The 18,128-nt window shown below is 30.2% G+C and overlaps 2 protein-coding genes across 2 annotated transcripts; one reads left to right on the forward strand and one right to left on the reverse strand.

Annotated features, from left to right (window-relative positions):
* The first annotated feature begins 2,104 nt into the window (after nt 1-2,104).
* On the forward strand, nt 2,105-7,817 carry LOC130675601 (protein HEXIM1). Its single transcript, XM_057481378.1, has 2 exons — nt 2,105-2,446; nt 5,844-7,817. The coding sequence occupies exons 1-2, from the start codon at nt 2,363-2,365 to the stop codon at nt 6,867-6,869; spliced, it is 1,110 nt and encodes a 369-aa protein (XP_057337361.1). The 5' UTR covers nt 2,105-2,362; the 3' UTR covers nt 6,870-7,817.
* A 786-nt stretch (nt 7,818-8,603) lies between these two features.
* LOC130675602 (ER membrane protein complex subunit 2-like) lies at nt 8,604-17,660 on the reverse strand. The gene is made up of 6 exons (XM_057481380.1): nt 17,452-17,660; nt 15,674-15,787; nt 14,339-14,489; nt 13,801-13,944; nt 11,770-12,022; nt 8,604-11,696 (listed from the first exon to the last, which is right to left on the reverse strand). The coding sequence occupies exons 1-6, from the start codon at nt 17,483-17,485 to the stop codon at nt 11,520-11,522; spliced, it is 873 nt and encodes a 290-aa protein (XP_057337363.1). The 5' UTR covers nt 17,486-17,660; the 3' UTR covers nt 8,604-11,519.
* Nucleotides 17,661-18,128: the final 468 nt, after the last annotated feature.

Consider the following 18,128-nt stretch of genomic DNA (forward strand, 5'->3'; position numbering starts at 1 on the left):
TAAATCCATACTTCCGATGTGGATTCCTATCTATTTCTTTTTTATAAAAAATTGTGTTCGATCATTACTTAAAATTATGTCGTAAATGATTTAAATATGCCCATAATTAATAATTAACATTTTCGTATAAACTTTGCGACCAAACGATTCAGAAAAGATTGAATTATTTTATTTTGTACATTTAATTAACTGCATGAGAAAAATATTTATCCAGTATTCCGTTAAAGTCGACTGAGGCTTTACTTGCAAAACGTTTTCGTTAATAACAAAAAAAATTACAATTATTTTTGCTAGGTTTTTGTACCAGAAGATTCGCCAGATTTTTCTCTATTATATTCAATTTTTTATTTGACATTGGCAATTTTTCGCCACACAGCTTCGTAGTAGGGGAAATAGACTAATGAAGGGCGATTCGAAAGTATTCTAAGTATTAAAAAGTTTTTTTTCTAATCGTTTTAAATCGTTTCCTTTAATAGGGGAAGTAAATAAACGTTTCCTCCATTAGATTTAATTTTAAAAAATTCATAACTAAAAGTGTACAAGTGACAAAAATATTTTTTTCGAAAAAGCAAAATGTTATGAACTCAACCACTTTTATAAATATTTATATTTGAGCGACCAGATCATTAATTTTTTTTTTCAATGTCTAAGGGCCAGTTTTTCAAACCAAGTTTATTTTTATCCGGGTTTTAATTAATATTGCTAGTATATCTATCAGGGTGTTTCAGAAAAAAACAAATTTTTCTTTGGTATTCAAAAATTGAAAGTGTACCTGAAAATAAAAATTTTGGTGCCAATACGAGCTCTTAATAATAATATTAAGGTTTGCCTCAATCCATTTTTTTTTCTATTTTCCATTTAAATAACACGGGAAAAATTTTTTTTTTTTTTAGAATTTTCCAGCTCATAAACCAATCAACGGATTTTTATGCACAACAAATGTTTTTGTAGGAAATTGAACGCTCTACAAAAAAAGTCTCTTATCATTTTTTGATAAATCCCACTGTTCAAAAGTTATTTAAGTTTCAAGTCAAATTTATAGTAAATTTTGAGATCTTTTCAGTTTTCCGGCGAAACTATCAGTCTTATTACAAAATGTCATTGGAACTTTTTTGTAGGTAATTTTATTCCTAATAAATTATTACGAATAAAATTTTTCGAAATTCCGCATTGTTTTCAATTAATTTTCATTTCAATGTCAAGCTCTTAAAATTAATCAGAAATCTATTTTTTTAAGAGCTTGACATTGAAATGGAAATAACTTGAAAACAACGCAGAATTTCGAAAAATTTTATTCGTAATAATTTGTAAGGAATAAAATTATCTACAAAAAAGTTTCTATAATATTTTTTGATAAGACTGATAGTTTCGCCGGAAAAGTAAAAAAATCTCAAAATTTACTATAAATTTGACTTGAAATTTAAATAACTTTTGAACAGTAGAATTTATCAAAAAATGATAAGACTTTTTTTGTAGAGCGTTCAATTTCCTACAAAAACATTTGTTGTGCATAAAAATCCGTAGATTGGTTTATGAGTTGGAAAATTCTAAAAAAAAAAAATTTTTTTTCCCGAGTTATTTAAATGGAAAATATAAAAATGAATTGAGGCAAAGCTTAATATCATTATTAAGAGCTCGGAATGCTACCAAAATTTTTATTTTTAGTTATACTTTCAATTTTTGGATACCATCAAAAAAAAAAAAATTGTTTTTTTTTTTTTTTAAACACCCTAATATCTATATATTAATAATATATAGATTTACCAGCAATGATAATTAAACCCCGATTAAAATTAAACCTGGTTTGAAAAACTGGCCCTAATAGTATTTTTAAAATATATCTGTCCTATTGATTCAAATAAATTTTATAACAACAGAGTTTTGTAAAATTTGAATTCAAATAAATTACGAGATTCTACACGATAACTTTAACCACTACTTCATCAGATATTGCGACGATAGAACAAATAAAATAAAAAAACATGAAAAATTGGTCGTCATTCAGGTAGAAAAGAGAGAAACTACTTATATTATCCCGCCACGATTAGTTGCTTCATCCCCACTACGAAAACCATGGAACTTAAGTGCTGCTAATATCGGACGAAGTCACGGGTCGCTCAAGTATGGCGATTCAGTCGCTGTTTATAGTGCTAGTACACCGTTTATGAATGGTTCTCATAAAATATTGCCTCAGGTTCTATTGTTATATATAACATTTAAAATATCTGTTATTTATAATGATAAAGTAACTCTTAGTGTCCTATAAATGTAATTATTTTAAAAGTTTAAAAAAAGTGGGTTAAACAATAATAAAAAAGAATTAGATTTAAAACAATAAACAGATTCGACGCCTGCCGTAGTAATGGAGGAAACGAGTGCCGCGCTGTCTGCCGACGAGGAAATAAACCTCAGTGACAGGCTCGAAAACGTTTGCCACGAAAAAAATGTAAGTATTTCGTATGTAAGCACAATTCCAATAAGTGCCCGCTTTAGTCGATGACGGAAAAGAAATTTCATGTGCGCATGCGCGACAACGCGTAATCTCCAGGATAAACCAATAAATTTTTTTTTATGATACTAAAAGTAGCGGACATTAAAAAATTTATTTCTTTTAAATAAATAATTTAAATACTTATAGATAAAATTTGAAAAATTGCACAGAAATTTGAAATCTTTTTTCTGCGCATGTTCTAAAAATTTTAGTTTACTTATGATCCGGAAGTTAGCAGACAATTATTTGGGTTTTTTTCTACAATTTAAAAAAAAAAAAAAAATTGCACATGTAGGAAATTAAAAAAACTATGGGTGCAATTTTTTGAAAATTGTTTTTTTTTTAATTTATCGTTTTAAAATGAATAAAAAAAAAGAAATTAGACGTCGGCTAATTTTAGTATTTTTTTATTTGTTAAATATTTAAAAATTACAAAATGGTCTGATGTTTGCTCCTTTCATTGTCGTAATTATTTCATTCTTACTGACCCATGTCATCTAAACGCATTACGTTTTTTGCGAGGATATTTTTTAAAATGATTATTTTATTAATTACATACAAAAAAAGTTGACAGGGAATAATTAACATGAATGATATATACATGTATTATATACATGATCGTGTAGCATCCGGTGGGAGATTGCGTACCTCGTAGTGGGAGTCAAAGCTAAGGGGTATCGGGTTTTTACTAGACGGGTATTTATGGAAATAGTATTACAATAAAGCAGAAATTATATGGGTTTTTTAATGCATGATCTTTTTTCTTAAATTTTTTACCCGAATTTACACCTAAGCAGCAAAACAAACCGACTACCAATTAAACACAAATACATTTTGTTTTTAATTAAAACGGGAAGTTTAGGGAGATTTTTTATTTAGGGAACAAACTGTAGAATTTTAAATTTCTATTGATTCATTACTCAATTGTTATTACAGAGATTGTTTAAGCTTCGGGAAGAATGCATAAGACGAACTTCCTCGGAAAATAGATGTTATAGATGGTGACAAGTCCTGATTTTTTGGAAATTTTCTATGGAATTTTTCCAATAGTAAAGGCTGGGGTGTACTTAGAAATGCCTCTGCTTTAAAAATCCGATAGATTCTTATAGCTGTATGTATAAGGCCCTATACTTAACTATAGCACTTCTCATAGAACTCATTCATTCTTATAAAATCTCTATCGGAATATATGAGAAACTATTGGATTCTATAAGATTTTCTAAACAGGGGTCAATAGCGAGTTTTGATTTTCTATAAATTTTCTTAAACGACGAATTTTTTCGATAGTAACCCATACAACAATTTTGTTCAAGGCTTGAGCAAGCCTGGTTTCAAGTTCGATAGACGTTAGTGTCTTCCTACCTATGTGTCTTGCTGCAGATACTTGTGGCCAGATTTCAATAGCAAGTCTAGTGCAAGCCTTACACAAGAAATTCCTGCTAGATTATAACTCTATTCTCGAGGAAGACTACACGGAGAGAAAATTATGGCAGCGGTTCCCATAATTTTGTGAAATTTTTTCCTATACCATCATAGGAATTACGACCATAAATTATGGGAGCGGTTCCTATAATTATAGGAATGTTTCCCATAATTATAGGAATAGTTCCTATAATTATGGGAATGATACCCATAACACTATAGGAATGGTTCCTATAATTATAGGAATGGTTCCTATAATTTATAGGAATACTTTCTATAATATTATAGGAACCATTCCCATAATATTATGGGAATGGTTCCTATAATAGTATGGGAACTATTCCCATAATATTATGGGAATGGTTCGTATACCATTATGGGAATCATTCCCATAATATTATGGGAATAGTTCCCATACTATTATAGGAACCATTCCTATAATATTATGGGAATGGTTCCCATACTATCATGAAAAAATTAATTTGAAGAAAAGTGTGATAATCACTTTTACAATACACCGAAATATTATTAAACATAAAAACAAAAATTCAAACATTGAAAAAAAAATCGTATTTGGCAAAAAAACATTAAAATTTTTAACAAGAATTTTTTTTCAGCACAAAACATTCAAGAAAATTCAAATTTTGGGAAATTTCTACACTATTGTGCAAACAAAAAATTTATGATATTATAGGGATGGTTCCCATAACATTATGGGAATAGTTCCCATAATATTATAGGAATAGTTCCTATACCAATATGGGAACCATTCCCATAATAGTATGGGAATGATTCCCATACCATTATGGGAATGGTTCCCATAATGATATGGGAATCATTCCCATAATATTGTGGGAATGGTTCCCATACTATCATGAAAACATTAATTTGAAGAAAAGTGTGATAATCACTTTTACAATACACCGAAATATTATTAAACATAAAAACAAAAATTCAAACATTGAAAAAAAAATCGTATTTGGCAAAAAAACATTAAAATTTTTAACAAGAATTTTTTGTCAGCACAAAACATTCAAGAAAATTCAAATTTTGGGAAATTTCTACACTATTGTGCAAAAAAAAAAAATTTATGATATTATAGGGATGGTTCCCATAACATTATGGGAATAGTTCCCATAATATTATAGGAATAGTTCCTATACCAATATGGGAACCATTCCCATAATAGTATGGGAATGATTCCCATACCATTATGGGAATCATTCCCATAATATTGTGGGAATGGTTCCCATAATGGTATGGGAACCATTCCCATATCATTATGGGAACCATTCCCATAATAGTATGAGAACTATTCTCATACTATTATGGGGATGGTTCCCATAATATATGGGAACCATCCCCATAATAGTATAGGTACTATTCCCATACTATTATGGGAACCATTCCCATAATGCATAGCAAAACTTCCTATAATTTTCTTTCCGTGTATAGTTGAACATAGTTACGCATGGCTTGCTCAAGATCTGCTCAAGGCTCAAAATGGAACTTGGGCCTTGAGCAGATCTTGAGCAAGCCATGCGTAAGTACCTGCCGTAAGTTACTGGTGCAGGAAATGCGCCATAAACTTTTCAACTGCACCGTATATAAGACATCTTCAATATTCTTGTGTACAATGTCTTGAGCAAGTCATGCACAAGTCTTGATGACGATTTCTTGCTACATAATCTTGCGCAAGACCCATACGTAGAGAAAGACACTGGCACCAGAATCTTGCTCAAGAATATGTTACTTGGGAAAGGCGCGGGTGCACTTAGAAATCTCACTAGCGAATCTTGATTTCCTATAGAATTTCTGTAGAATTTTTTAGATGACGGATTTTTTCGATAGTAAATACTAAAATTGTATCATATTATCTGCATTGAAGCTGTAAATTACGTTAATATTCAATAATTATTTTAATTTATAGCCAACCAAATCTTCAAACATGGATTCTCAAAAATTCGAAAGCGGAAGTGGAAGCGGAGATCACGAATTGAGTCATTTGGACGACGGTACAGATACTTTGGCTAAAAAACGAAAAACTCGTCGCGGTAAACCGAAACATCGAAAAGTTAAGCCTTACAGAAAACAAGAATCTTACACTCACAAGTTACGAGTTCGGTCCAATTCCAGTCGAGTTATAAAAAAACGTACTCAGCCACCAGCTCCTTACAATACTACGCAATTTCTGATGGAAGACCATAGCGATCTACCAAACTTGGAACAAAAATTGGCAGGTACCAACACCGAAGTTCCAAAAATTATTCAAAAGCCCTTAGTATCAAGAACAAGAGATTCCAGTTTCAGCATTGATTCAGACGAAGATTATTTTTACTCATCTCCGGAAGATGAAGAAGAGTTTCTAACAAAAGAATTTTCAAGCGCATATGAGGATCTACATGCAGAAAGACTGAGTGCGTTGTCAAAATCTGAACTAATTCAAGAGTATATCCAACTTGAAGCAAAGGTCGATATTCTTACCAAGCGATTACGAAGTAGAAATTTCCAGCAAACTGAGGAAAAAGAACTGGATAATAAAATCAATGCTACCTTAGCATCAGATTCATCTGAATTTGAAATGGCGAAGAAACTAAAAATATGCCAGCAAAGAATAGACGACTTGATACAACAGAACGATCAGTTAAGAAGAGACATAGAAACGCTAAGAGGAAAGCGGAGACAAAGTTCCATTTCGAGTGTCGACAGCGAAAGCGACAGTGATAGCAGTGGCAGTTGCAGTTGCTCAGGAAGTAACGGCTCTACTCATTATCAATCTGCAAGGCATAATGTTGATCATAAAACCAGCGGTAAATCGGCGAAAATAACTGGCGACAACACAGAACCCATGACTATTTCGTCTCCAAGTCCTACCAAATTTTTAAAAAGTATTTCCACGGAACTAACTATCAATTCCAACACAACCACTCCAAATGTTGGTGTGCTGCCAACTTAAAAACATATATCACATTTAAACTTTTCTTTTATTAAAAGTGTGTTTTATTTTCATTATAACATAATTAACTTAAGTTTTCGTTAAAGTAGACATTTTTAGATCTTTGATTTGAAAAAGTTGTTTAGTTTTTTTATTTATTTAATTTTCGTTTTGTTGAGTACGAATCAGAAATCTGATTATAAAAATAAAATCTTACCCCTGATTAAAAACTTCGATTGAAACCAATGAATTATGATTGAAAGTCTATCGGATTTCAATCGGAACCAATTGGATTCAATCGGAGTTTTTAATCAGGGACATTTGTGAATTATTAAATATTTCACGGTGAACAATAATTCCACAGTAATACAAGAAAACATTCTATCAATAAAAGCGTGAGAAATATCGCGAAGGAATTAATAAAAATAGCTGAAATAATGTGTAAGTCAATTTTTATCATTAGAAAAAATTATATTTTTAAATGCAGTGCATTGAAAACAAGAGTATTATTATAAATACTATTGGTATAAAGAATTTTATGTAGCGCTATAAGTCACGAGAATTTTGTTAATTATACGATTGTACAGAAATTAGATAATAAGAATTCGCTGTGAGCTTATGATCTAAAATTATAATGCTATATTTAAACATCATATTACTGTAAAATTTCATTTGTAAAATATTTCTTCAATTTATAGTTTCTTTGATTCCTTGTTTTGACCGAATCCCGTCATATTCATCGCTGTAATTACTCAGTAAAAAATATTGTGTATGTGTTAAAAACGGCCTGTGTTAAATCAACACATTTCACTGTGTTACTTAAAAATTTTAAATCGATCTACTATTCAAAGTGTTACTTTAAAAGTGTTAATAGTACAGAAATTAAAATTATAAACATTTATTGAGTGTTAATTTAAAATTAACACAAAATTTATGTTGAAAAGTCAATCGATAGTCGCGGAAGAATTATTAGAAAAATGAAAGTGAAATTGATATTTAATAAATGTCTATTTAACTTAAAAATTTTAAATATTAATATATTAAATTTACCATTTACGAAAAGCTGAAATTTTTATCATACGAATAAAAAAGATTTAGTTGCAATTTCGAATTATTTCATATGATGTTAAAATTATTTTTTCGCTAAACAAAAATGTGTTTTTGTTTTGTTAAAAGAAATTAATTGATTTACTATTTACAACTGCTATGAAATATTACGTGATTTTTTAAAATCTTGACTCTAATAAAAACATTGTTTGCTATCAAAAAATAGTTGAATGTTAAATAATAATTGTCGTCACTATTGAGACCCTCAAACTAATATATAAATTATATTTAATGAATATCCATTGTACGAAAATAAAATGAAAAGTTAACATTTTTTTGTGTCGCCACTGACATTTAAAAAGTGTTAAATTCACTTCTCGTATTACCCGAATTTAGTGATTAAATTTAACACAAATAGTTTGTATTAAAAAATAACACTGACATTGTGTACTAAAATTTAACACCTATGATTTGTGTTAAAAATAACACAAACATTGTGTGTTAAAATTCAACACAAATAGTCTGTGTTAAAGAGTAACACAAATATTTTGGGTTCAAATTTAATACAAATATACTGTGTGAAGAAATAACACAACTTTTGTGTGTTAAAATTGAATGCAAATAGTCTGTGTTAAAAAGTAACACGAATATTGTGTGTTAAAAAATAACACAAATAGCCTGGGTTCAAATTTAACACAATAGTCTGTGTTAAATAATAACACAAACATTGTGTGTTCAAATTTAAGACACATAGTTTTTGTTTAAATATAACACAAATATTGTGTGTCTGAATTTAACACAACAAGCCGAAAATGAAATGTAAAAGTTAACATTTTTTTTTCTTTCGCTACTGACATTTAAAAAGTGTTGAATTCACTTCTCGTATTACTCGAATTTTGTCTTGAGATTTTAACACAAATGTGTTGAAATTCAACGCAAATAGTCTGTGTTAAAAAATAACACAAATATTGTGTGAACCGTTTTTAACACACAGTTTGTATTGCTTTTAACACAATATTTTTTACTGAGTAGCCTGTACCAAGAAAAGTAGATGCTTCGCGGAGAAAATATCATTGTAATTTTTACTGTTAAATAATTTTTTTATGATGTAACATCATAACTCTTACAAAATCCTGTTGTATTAAATTTAGTTTAAAAAATTACACTTTAAAAATCATAAAAATGAAAATAACAATTTAAAAATTATATTTATTCCTGTATGTCTTCTTTATATTTACTTTTTAATAAAATAATTATTACAGAGCTGCTTACTTATTTATACCATGGAAATTCTATCGGAATTATAGTTTTATGAATTTTCTGGGAGTGTATTAGAGATTCAAATCGGGTAAATTAAACGAAAATTTTGTAGCAATATAGAGCACGCCTGACGCTTCGCGTTATGAGGTGCGAAATTAAAGTAGCAAGTAGTCCCTTGTTCCCGTGTAAAAAAAAATCGTTCCAAAAAGATTCCAAAAAAGTTCTGCATGTGGAACTTCTAAACATGAGACAGATTAGAACTTCGAATGGAACATTTTTGGAACATTAGTAATTTTGATGGTAAAAAAATTTATAATGAGCAAATTTAGCGTCAAAAAAATAAGATTTTGGAACTATTTTGGGATTTTATATAAGCATTCCAAAAAAGTTCCAGAACCACCACTTCCGACTTCTTTATGGACTAAAAAAGGTATTCCAAACATTCTAAAATCACTACGTTTGCATCTTTTGTAGACTAAAGCCGTTCCAGGAACATGCCAAAATAGTTCAAAAATCACTACTTTTAAATTTTTTATAAAACAAAAAAAACGTTCATAAAAAATTTCAAAAAAGTTCCAAGAACGTCCATTTTTGACTCTAAATTTGCTCATAAAAACTTTTTTTTTACCATAAAAATTACTAACATTCCAAAAAAGTTCCATTCGAAGTTCTAATCTGTCTCATTTTTGGATGTTCCACATGCGGAACTTTTTTGGAATCTTTTTGGAACAAATTTTTTTTACACGGGTTGGTTGTAATCAAATTAATGGCACGTCCGTGTTACTTTGATTGAAAATACTCATTGAAAAGTATTGAAAATTATTTGAATTCTTTTCAATCCATACGGAGATTTTGAAAAATATCAAATGGAATTGAAATTTCGATCATTTGAATACTTTCTAATTCTTATAATGGAATTCAAAAGTATTGAAAAGAATTCAATCTTTCATCATTTTAGAAAAAGATTCAGAAAGATTCGAAAATGTTAATTTATTTCAATTCAAGTCATAACTCGAAATTTGGAACAATTTTAGTATTGAGAAAAATTCAGAAAAATTGAAAATTCTCAATGTCTTTCAATTTTTTTCAATCCTACACTCGATCCAAAAAACTGAACTATTTTGATATTGAGAAGAATTCAGAAAAGATGGAAAATGTCAATTCATTTTAATTCATTTCAATTCAAGTCATAAATCGAAATATGGAACTATTTTGGTATTGAGGGAAATTCATAAAGATTAAAAACTGTCAATTCATTTTAATTTTTTTCAATCCCACACTTGACCCGAAATGTGAAATTATTTTGTTATTGAGAAGTATTCAGAAAGATTGAAAATTTCAATTCATTTGAATCTTTTTCAATCCAACTCTTAACCCAAATATGGAACTATTTTGGTATTGAGGAAGATTCAGAAAAATTGAAAACTGTCAATTTATTCGAATTTTTTTCAATGCTACTCGTAACCGTAAAATTCGAAACTTTTTTGTTATTGACGAGGATCCAGAAAGATTAAAAATATCAATTTATTCGAATCTTTTTCAATTCTTTGGAAGTTTAGAAATTCTTATATTATTTTTCGATTCAATATAATTGAAAAGTATTAATTTTATGCCCAGAAGAAAACCTTGTGGAATAGGATTTATTCAAAAGTATTCAATCCTCATCTTTTTCAATATTTTTCAATGAGCATTTTTAATCAGGGTAGGGCGGATCCAAAATCGAAGTGACGTCAGAACCTGGGAAGGGGAGGGGGGCGTAGGCTATCAGTTTTAGGAAACCTCCCTTCTCTCCCTTTCAATTATGCATTAATGGCATCATTAGGTCATGCGACCGTAACTCATATTGCTCATGATAATTAACATTTTTTATTTTTTCAATACTTCTTTGATTACATGATTATTTCAATCTTTTTATATTACGCAATAGGGTAATAAATTGAGTAAATATAATTAGATCGTTAATGACTACCAATATTTGTTCGTTCTAATTAATTTATTAATATTATTAGATTTACATAACATCTATTTGATAGATTCAGTAAAAAATGAAAAAGTTTAAACAATTTTTTTTTCACCCGTTTGAAATCTATTCTAAATAAATTAATTGATTATATGATTAAGTGATTTTTCTAGTTGTTTTCGTTCATGGAAATAACAAATCTACTTCGTGACTTTTCATTTCGAATAGATATAAATTTAAAAATGTAGATAAACATCAATTAATGTGGAAAAAAGAAAAACATTAATAGAAATCGGTGCTAGTTTACGATAATTGCGTTTTAAAAGTGATCGATTAAAAAAAAAAATCGATATTTGCACATAAAAGTTATTCTTCTTACAGTCAATTACTAAATTTACTTTTTTTTATGCATCTAGTTGTAATTTTCCAATCAAACCTTCTAAGCTCTTAATGCTAATACTATCAGAAACTTTGGCTTTGTACTGCTTTTCAATTTGATTTGCTGTCCACTCACTTAGTTTTATCGCTTCCTTCTTTTTTGATAGACTGCACTTAGGAGATGTTGCGAGATAATTTGAAGACTGAAACGCAATGTAAATATTTAAACACATAAAAGATAAATTATCATTTATCAGACAATGAAATAATACTTACTAATAATAAGCCATAGAGAGCTCGTAGATTATTACTGTTCAGTTTCACAGCTTGACTAAAATATGCTTTGGCGATTTCAATATTTTCGAAGCCACCTTGTGAATATTTTATCTCAGCATACCGCTGATAAATAAGGTGATTATGTGGGTTGTGAAGAATCAGCTCTTCCATGCAAAATGCAGCTTTACCATACTCTTGTTCTTTCAAGTATAAATCACAAAGCTCATGCCAAGCTTCTTGATCACTCATAAACCTTGAGAAAATAAATTACATTAATTAAACAAAAAATTTTGAAGGGTTACTGAGGAAATGAATTAATTGTAGTTGAGAAATATATTGTTTATAAAAATTATTACTAATAATCGGTATGCTAGTTTAAATTTCTTAGGGAAGAGTTAAACCGTCGTCAAGCGCGACGCCGTCTTTTTTACATTTTGATGTTTTTCTTATAATTTTGACAATGAATAAATTTAAAAAAATGTAAATACCTCAATTGAACATTTTAGAAAATTTTCATCGGGAAAAATAAATTTTTAAGTTGAATAAAAAAATACTTTAATGTCAAAGAAATTAAAAAGCGGCGATATGTCTAATTTTCTGTCGATTTTCTATAGAATTTCTTTGGCTACCCCTCTTTACATCTCAAAAATAACATCTCGAGACAATAATATCTCAACAATAATTGGTCTGGGTTCGATTCCCAGTTCGGGCTATCTATATTTTTCTCAATTTATCTATAAATTGTCTTATTGAGAGGTTTGCATGTTTAGGTTTCCACTATATTTAAATGGTGTATTACCGTACGATGGACGGTGTGGCTCGATAAGTTATAGACCAAATTGAACGGAATATAGTATAGTGCCGGATAGCTCAACTGGTAGAGCACTCGGCGCGATACCGAATTGGTCTGGGTTCGATTCCCAGTTCGGGCTATCTATATTTTTCTCAATTTATCTATAAATTGTCTTATTGAGAGGTTTGCATGTTTAGGTCTCCACTATATTTAAATGCTATGAACATCTTTTGTAATCACTTAAGCTTCTTATATTACAAATTATCGAAATTGTACAGTGATTTAAATTTTATAAATGCACACACAATGTAAACAATAGTCAATAATAAATATAAATACTACAGACTATACTACCAATAACGGTAATTAATCAATGACGCCATCGGTATAAAAAAATTACAAACAATATAATACTTCTTTTCATTATACCGGCATAATAAAATTATAAAAAAAAATATTTTTAATGTGGGGCTTCGCCTCCTGGACCCCACATTAAATTATTATCTTAACTCTAGCGGAACTCAGTGGTATAATAAAAAACAAAATTTTTAATGTGGGGGGGCTTCGCCCCACAACCCCCACCGGGGCTTCGCCCCTGGACCTCAGCTACCCCTTTTTACATCTGAGAAATAAGATCTCGAGATAATAATGTCTCAACAATAACATCTCAGACATAAATGCTAATTCTGGAGATCATACTAGCTGAGATAATAATAATTGAGATATTTTTATACAGAGACTTTTTTGTTCGAGAGATATTATTAACAAAGATAAGATTGATGAGATATTATTTCAGAGATATTATTGCTAGAGATATTATCAGGGGTCACCAAATTCTCTCTATTTCCTATAGAATTCCTATCGATTTTCTATAGAATTTCTTAGTCGGCGATCCTGTTAAAAATTAAGGCGTCCGATAGCCGTTTAAAGGTCTCGGGAGTACCAGGCAGACAGGTGAAAAACCATGCGAGTAACGAAGGGTTAAAGGTTGACATGATATCACAATTGTTCATGATCTTGAATTTGAAATGTAAGTGAGGCTAAATTGACACATGGTTTTTAAAAAGAGAAACGGTCGTCTTAAACCTCCGCGGCACACCTGTCGTACATGTGTGTGAACGCAATGTTGGCGCGAGAAACTACCGTACCAGATTTAATCATCCAGTAGTGAACAATTATTCAAATATTGTACTTTCAAATTGGCAGCAATAATTATTTTAATAAAAAAAAATACTTACACTTTGAGGTACTCCGTAAGCTCTCTGATGGCTTCAGATGTTTTACCACGAGCTTTGAAAATAGCGACTTTACGTTTTCTTGGTGCTGCATTTGTTTCATCTCTTTTGATAATTGATTCCAATACTTCTAATGCTTCATCGTATCTAAACATTTATATTAGAAGTGATGATATATATATCAGGGTGTTCAATTTTTAGACTTCATTGTTTTTATCTGTCCCAGTCAAAAAGTTGATAATTTATAGAAAAAAAAGCAATATTTCTACCGAAAAAAAAATCTGTCTGTAGTTAGCGTTACTGCACGTTTAGTCGAAATTATTTCAAATTGTTGTTAGCATTTCTTTACTTTGACTTACAGTAATCTCAACCACAGCTACTGGACACGCTACAATTTTTCTTCCGTGGATTTAAATTACATAGAAAAATTTTTATTTGTTTCGCTATTAATTATCAGTTTTTCAATTAGGACAGATAAAAAATGACGCTAAAAACTGAAACACCCGAATATATATGAGTAATTTTTAGATAAATAATTTACAATTCCAGAGCTTCCAAATGCATAGCATGGTATTTGTGTACTCTTAAACTACCAGGAAATTCTTTCATCAATATTTTGCTGCAATACTCCGCCAAAGACAATCTATAACAATCCAATGCAGCGACACAAACTTGTTCCAAAATCAAGTACTCTATTAGAAAATGAAAAAAAAATCATATAGATATACAATGTATGGAAATAATTCACAATAGTATGATAATATTCTCAATCTCTCGCTCTGTAATTTGTAGTCAAGGAGCTTAAAGGAATGATGAAGTGGACAACTTTGTAATGATTTGAAATTTCGAGGACTGTAAGTAATTGTTTACCCGAGGCAAAGGCGGTGGCAAACACGCGAATTGGGACGTCCTGCTTTCATTCGTGATGTGGATACGATTTTTCACCAGATCTACACCTGAAAGTTTGAATTTTTGCCTCTGTTTGAGGGAAGAATAGCGCATGCGCAAATTTTTATCGTTTTCTCATAAAAGGACAGAACAACTTTCTTCCTTCTAAACAGGGCAGGAATGTAAACTTTCGGCGTAGGTATAGTGAAATAGTATATTACACACCTAGGGCAGTAAAGTAAGAAATGTCGCAGACCTCGGCTTCGCCTCGACCAACAATTACATGTGATCTGAGACATTTCTTACTTAACTGCCCTAGGTGTGTAATATACTAATTTCTGCCGCGTTCGTGTAAATAAACAGCTCTAAAATGAAAACTATTAATTGGATCAGATCGTCCACTCTTATTTTGAAGGGAAAGAATCATAGAAACTGTGTACCAAATTTCAAATCAAAATATTTAAATCTTTTCAAGTAATAAATTGTTAGTCAAAATCGCAAATTTATAAACAATTGACTATATCTATAACAATTATTAATATTTTCGTATAGTTTTGCACATATTTTTGTTTGGAATAAAAAGACACTTTTTTTGAGCTCTGGCTAAGCTTGATAGTTCAATTTGCAAAAAAGTTATTGCATAAAAACTGTTTTTTTTTTTTTACAGATTTCTTACTCTTAGGGAAAAAATCGTTGAGTTAAAAAAAAATGGAGAATACTCAGAAAAGATGATACTTTAATGTTATAAGCTTCAAAATAATATGTTTTTGCAAATAACTATTTATTTTTATATTTTATCTGCGCGAGTTTTTCGTTTCTCAGGCCATTTCCTGAGTATATTTAGGAGATATCAGAAAGAAAAAATTTATTTCAGAGATGTGTTAATTAAAATTTAAAATTCAAAATAAATATAAAAAAAGGTAGTGTTACAATTTATTAACAGTCAGCATATATTTTTATTAATCAAATCCTTAATATTTTATCTTACTTTCATTTCCAAGTTGTTCCATTTTATCCATCAGTACAGAATGCCAAATATCTACTATTTCCCGGCTTTTTCGTTCGGAATTTTCTCTCCATGTTCTTAGTAAGCTTCTTGCCTCTGTAAATAATATAGTACCCATATACTTAGTATTCAAATTTAATATTCGTACACGATGAAAGATTAATTTCAATCGAGTTAGATTTTTCCAACACAATTTTTATCGGATTGATAATTTTATTGAAAAGGGGGTAGAGTAAGACTGCAGCGTCTGAGCTAACGGATCTTCAGCAATTATGACTACAGATTTACTTAAGGTATCTTACAGAAGTATTTTGCCTTAGACTTGTCCAAGACTGGCGATACAGATTTACGTAAGACTTCCGCAATGATCTACAAGAGCTGATAATGCAGACTTGCTAAAGACTGAAGATACAGATTTATGTAAGACACCCTGATTAAACAACTGAATTCAACCGAATTAAAAATTTTAATTCTGTTATATTCTGTCGGATCCAGCAAAACAGAATTCAACTGAATTGAAAATTTGAATTTAAATTAAACAGAATAAAACCGATTTAGAAATTTCAAATTCGTTTTAATTCAGTTTAATTCGGATTCAGAACCAGAAATTGGAGAATTATTTTCGAATTAATCAGAATTAAACCGAATAGAATTATTTAAATCCGTTTTAATTTGGACAAATTCTGGTTTTCCTGCCGAATTAGACAGAATTAATTTTTAAGTTAGGTACCGAATTAACAGAATTTATCTGAATTAAATAGAATTAAAAATTTAATTCGATCGAATTCAGTTGTTTAATCAGGGCCCCTAATAATTTTTGTTTTTTTTAAATTACTATTTATTTAGAAATAGCAGTCATAGATAATTGGGTAAAATAAACAAAAAACAAAACCATAATATTTTTATACATTCGTATTTTTGGAAAGTATCAGGCTGGTGTTATCAGCATCTCGTACTCTATCATTCTTTGTCGTTCGTCTTTATTCTAATTATTAGTTCTGTATTTGCAATAGATTTATTTATCTACCCTGACGGTTTTGAATCACCCTGGAAACACCCTGGTATCATGGTGTATCCACGGTGGGTTTTTTTTCATTTTATCACCGTGATTCCACGGTGGTTACACGGTGTACCCGCCATGATTCCACGTACCCTGCCTAATCACCGTGGAATCATGGTGGGTACACCGTGTAATCATCGTGGAAACACCGTGTAACCACCGTGGAATCAGGGTGATAAAATGACACAAACCCACCGTGTAACCACCCTGGATCCACCGTGTTTCCCCTCCCAGGGTGATTCAAAACCGCCAGGGTAGGCTGGTTCTCACTTCCCTAATAATTTACTAGAGCTGATGATGCAGACTTGCTAAAGACTGAAGATACAGATTTACGTAAGACTTCCTTAAGAATCCTACTAGGGTAACTCACTGTTTCATGTCATTATTATTGTCAACAGACAAAACTGTCTGTGTGGTCGACGAAGATAAAAACATTTCTTATTGCTGTCAACAAGTTTGTCAAAGTGATTATTGTCTATGAATAATTGGAATGAACCATAAATATTCAGTGTAATGACTAGGTTGATTTTGAAACTTGATTCTAATCGCCGGTCAGTACCAGCATAATTTTTGGACTAATGGTAGAGGTGCAGGGAATATATTCGCTACAAGAAAAGCTGTCAGTGGTTTAACTATATGAAAAAATTGTGTTTTTTTTTTTTCAATCGCAATGAAAGTATAAGAAAGATTCAATAATTACCTGAATAAGTCAAATTGTCATAGTTCTCAGGCATATTATTAAATGTATTTATAGAACAATCAATATTTTTTATGAACGTAGGCAATCCTAACTTTGATTTTATAACTTAAATAAGCTCAACTTAAGCACCGAGAGCAGGGTGATATTGACACATATTCAATTCCTCAGTTGCTAACCTCAATGCAAGTTGACGGAAATCTACAGCTCTAACTTGGCGTTAAGTTGACTACAAAAAGTTGGTATGCGTTGACAGCTGTCTATTTAAAACAAACGTTTGTTCCTGAAACTTTGACTATTATTTGCAGCAACTTAATGACAATTTTCAAAGTCAACTTGTGTGACAGTTAATAGCACAGTTGCTTTAGCAAAAGTTTACTTGAATTTTTCGTCAAATGTCCATCAACTTCGGACTTTTCTGTTTTTAACGACAATTTATATACTTGCTATACAAGTTGACGTAAATTTACTACCCGAATTAGAATGCAAATTTACTTCAAAAGTTGACTAGAAAAAATTTTTCGTCAGTTTTCAGACAAATTTTTACATCAATTTATTGTTAATTTGACTTGAAAAATTGTTAAGTATTTTTTTAACGTTCTGCAGTGAAACATTTACGGGAAGACCTCTTTGGGATAGGTTCCAATTGGAAAAGTAACCGATAGGACATATCCCAATAA

Source organism: Microplitis mediator, chromosome 10 (assembly GCF_029852145.1).
Source record: "Microplitis mediator isolate UGA2020A chromosome 10, iyMicMedi2.1, whole genome shotgun sequence".
Lineage (NCBI taxonomy): Eukaryota > Metazoa > Arthropoda > Insecta > Hymenoptera > Braconidae > Microplitis > Microplitis mediator.

Coding starts and splice junctions, on each gene's coding strand:
- LOC130675601 (XM_057481378.1), top strand. CDS start 2,363: ATGGAGGAAACGAGTGCCGCGCTGTCTGCCGACGAGGAAATAAACCTC. Junction 2,447..5,843: donor ACGTTTGCCACGAAAAAAAT/GTAAGTATTTCG, acceptor TTTAATTTATAG/CCAACCAAATCTTCAAACAT.
- LOC130675602 (XM_057481380.1), bottom strand. CDS start 17,485: ATGCCTGAGAACTATGACAATTTGACTTATTCAG. Junction 15,788..17,451: donor TGACAATTTGACTTATTCAG/GTAATTATTGAA, acceptor TATTATTTACAG/AGGCAAGAAGCTTACTAAGA. Junction 13,945..14,338: donor CATTTGGAAGCTCTGGAATT/GTAAATTATTTA, acceptor ATAAATGTTTAG/ATACGATGAAGCATTAGAAG.